The sequence below is a fragment of the Trematomus bernacchii genome, unplaced genomic scaffold (genome assembly GCF_902827165.1).
Source record: "Trematomus bernacchii unplaced genomic scaffold, fTreBer1.1, whole genome shotgun sequence".
NCBI lineage: Eukaryota > Metazoa > Chordata > Actinopteri > Perciformes > Nototheniidae > Trematomus > Trematomus bernacchii.
Window position 1 is genome coordinate 1,687,423 of NW_022987649.1, and position 3,912 is coordinate 1,691,334.

At 39.3% G+C, this 3,912-nt stretch overlaps 1 protein-coding gene across 1 annotated transcript; it reads right to left on the reverse strand.

Annotated features, from left to right (window-relative positions):
- Nucleotides 1-220: 220 nt before the first annotated feature.
- On the reverse strand, nt 221-1,009 carry LOC117486341 (GTPase IMAP family member 9-like). The gene has a single exon (XM_034134773.1). It carries the CDS (start codon nt 1,007-1,009, stop codon nt 221-223), a length of 789 nt encoding a protein of 262 aa, XP_033990664.1.
- Between the last annotated feature and the right edge of the window lie 2,903 nt (nt 1,010-3,912).

Consider the following 3,912-nt stretch of genomic DNA (forward strand, 5'->3'; position numbering starts at 1 on the left):
CTTGCTGCTAATGTTAATTGTATTTTTTATTATATTTGTATCTTATTGTATCTTTTAAATATTTTCATGTAATGCTTGACAACACTGTTGCTGTTACAAAATAATGTCCGGATTTGGGATAAATAAAGTATCTATCTGTCTTCCTGCATGCAGGTTTGTGTAATGACCCTTTAGCCACAACGTTCCCTAAAGTTCAGGAGCTTCAGCAGATCTGAAGTAGCTACTGCAGAAGGCACTTGCCGTGTTTCTTTGACCCTCTGGTTAAATGTATCTCTCTTCTAACTTCAGCCTTCAGGGTGTTCCTGCTCTGCTGCTCCGCTGCCTTCAGCTCCTTTGAAAGTCTTTTCTTCTCTTTCTTTGTGGCCTTTTTAGCTTTTCTAAACATCTTGATTGTGTAGTATTCTCCACCATTGTCCAGATACATTCTGTCTATTTTCTCTAGGAGCTGATCCGACTGTTCCTGGTCTTTCAATTGGTTGTTGAAGACGTGATATCTCCCATTGCAAAACTGAATAAGCTCTTTGAGCTCTTCACTCTTTGAGACAAAGCTTTCAATAGTTTGTGTCTTCAGTTTGTCTCCATGGGTGAACAACACCATAGTGTATTTGGCTGCATCTTCCCCAAAAGTGGTCTGAATCATCCTGACGGTGTCCTGCTCCTCCTTTGTGAACCTGCCCAGTTTAAGAACCAGCAGGAAGGCGTGAGGCCCCGGAGCCGACAGAGAGACGCACATCTTGATCCTCTTCAGCACCTCTTCTTGGGTGAAGTTGGTGTCAAACAGCCCTGGAGTGTCGACGATGGTGACCTTTCGACCCCTGACATCCCCCTCAGCTCTCTTGCATTGATACGTCCAGGAAGAGGAAGACAGTTCAGACTGGAACGCTTCCCTCCCCAGGACGGTGTTTCCTGCTGCGCTCTTCCCTGCTCCAGTCTTACCCACCAAAACCATCCGCAGATCCTCAGACATCCTCCGCTTCTGAGACTCTGTGGTGATAGAGCACAACAACATCTTTGTTTTCAGAGTTTTCTTCTTTTGCTCCGGGCATTGTAAACATCATTGAGTTTAAGTGAACATTGAAAATTAAAACCAAAAAAAAAACCAACACATGTAGGAGAGCAGCATGGAAAATATTACTAAATCTGCTGACTGTAAAGTAATAGAATAAAGTATACATGATATTTTTAGATTATTAATACTGAGAAGTTGATGTGTACTTAAAGGTAAGGTAGGTAAGAATGGAGAAACCAGCTTGAGTAAGCTAGAATTTGAAAGTACACAACCGAAACAAATCTGCCCCTTCCTTCAGACTTCCTCACAGAGCCCCTCCTCCAACACACACGAACGCGCACATGACCAATGAGGGCACGAGATAAGTTTGTGCACGAGATGGAAGGCTGACAGGCAGGTATTATCTGCCACGGGCCGAGGCAGATAATTGGTCTAGCTTTTTACAGCGCCACGGCTTCCACAGATGAAATATTTGTATATATTTATTGTTAAAGCATTTAATTTATTCATTGCTATCGGGATGTTAAGAATATAACAAAAAGTGTTTCTGAAGTGAATTACCTACCCTACCTTTAAAGTATTTTACCATCATAGTTGGATGTGGTGGAACCTGTTTTTTTTTATATATTATATATATATATATATATATATATATATATATATATATATATATACATTTAAATCCAATCTCTTAAATGGTTTAATTGAATACAATTTACGACTAAAAAGTGACAAATCCTCACATTTGTTGTTTCTTAATGTATAATTAAAAAAAATGAATCTAAGTTATCAAAACGACTCAAGGATTACTGTCTACATCTTTATTCCACTGTCAATCAAGCTGCTGAACAGTCAGAAACAATTGTGATTATGCTGTGTTAGGAGTTGTTGGGAGGTGCAATGTTTACAGTGTAGTTTGTGCAATCGAGAAGATTAAATAGGGAAAGTGCAATATTTGATTTATGTATGTGCAATAGGGAAAGTTCTGTACCTGTATGATTCTTGTTTGTTTCTTTGCCATGTGATATGTGATCTCTGTTCTGTATCTATGACTGATTGTCCTAAATGTTTTATGTTTATTATCTCGATGCCCAAGACACATTTCTCCTAAGGGAGACAATAAAGCTCTATCTATCTATCTGTGTAGGACCTAGCAACACACCCCATACAGAATAATGAAAATATTCCCGTTGGTTAAGAACCACCTTTATTGATCAATGTGGGGAAATACAGGTGTCAGAGCAGCAACAGAATACGAGTGAAACACAGAGTAGAACAGATAAGAGTTACACAAGGATAAGAAGAGTAATTAACCTCTTAAGCCCTGAGCCTGTTTTTCAGGTCTCAGGCTCGAAAATGACATTCCCAGAACAAATGACCATATCTTCCCTTCTAAAAGGGTTAAATTAATAATCTTTATTCTCAAAGTAATGATAAACCTGTGAGTTGGATGTAGAAAAGTCAGAATCAATATAGATGTTTTTTATTTTAAAGAAAATTCAGATTTTACATAGTAAAAAACTGTAAATTATAGTGTCCGTCCAAAAATAATGTTGTACTTGTAGTGAAAACTACCCTTGGATGATGGGTTAGTAGACTAAAAGCTTTAGGAATCCAAAGTACAACATATAATAAGTACCCTGTATCAAGATTGATGCAAAACAAGTGAAATTTGACCTTTTAGAGAGATTTAGCCAAAAACCCCCACTTCTGGGGTCATTTGGGTGGATTTGACCTATCTCTGGCCCCCCTTGGTCGATTTTGATGAATGAAATCTCTTTATAACCGCTAGAGCCAATGGAATCGAGGGAAAGTTATATACACACCAAAACGTTAACAAATAAGGAGTGAGAGTGACGCGTTACCAAAACCGGAAGCTGCATACACTCTGGTGGCTACCATTAGCAGCTAACTTTTCCGCTCCGATTTTTACATAAAAAATTGAATTATGGATTATAAATAATTTTTTAAAAGGTACAGGTACATTATCAACATATGGATCAACAGTTGTAGACATTTTTTTTTTCGTTTTAATGCCATTGAACACGTCTTTTGACCTAATTGACAGCTACGGTGAGACGATCTGCCGTAAAAGCTCCGTAAAGGTACGTGTTGTGATGTCTGTGTTTGCTTCCCCTGTCGCAAGTTCGGATCGCTCAGTGATGATACTATACCTAAATAATCAGTGGAGTCTCAGCTTTAATAGGCTATATTGTATGTGCAGCTACGATAAGTAATAAGGGTATCTTTATCTTGAATTGTGTGCCGCAGTGCGTTAGAATTGTTTCGCTCAGGGGTCATTTAGACCCTTATTATGAGACTTGTGTTTTGTTTTGGTAAAAATGGTTCATATCTTCAGTTAGCTGAGATTCTTCCCGTTAATCTGGTGCTACACATTAATAGTTTCATAAATGTTAAGAAGCCCTGAGACATTATCTCGAAAACAAAAAGGTGGGAGGGGTCCAATGGGGGGACCGCCGTGCTTAAGAGGTTAACAGTATGCATGACAACACTAACTCAAGGTAGAAAACTGAGTAGCAGAATGTACATATTTACAAAATACCAGTGAAGATATTTAAATATATAAAGATGTATATGTGCAGGTGCAACTGAGAGTGGTATTCAAGGTTAACCCTTGATTAGAAGGCTACTGGCATTAAGATTGTCCGGGGCACTGAGGGAAGAGTCTGAGGCTGTGCTCCTCATCTTCACAAGCTCTGCATGGGGGGCTGGGAGGGGTTCTCCAGGATAGAGTCTAGCCTTCTCCTCGTCCTCCCCTCCTCCCGCTTGTCCAGTTTTACTTCAACTACAGAGCTAGCCTTCCTCACCAGCTTGTTCAGCCTGTCAGCGTCCCTTTTGTTAATTTGACACCCCAGCACTATCAATAGTTTTTTATAGGGAGC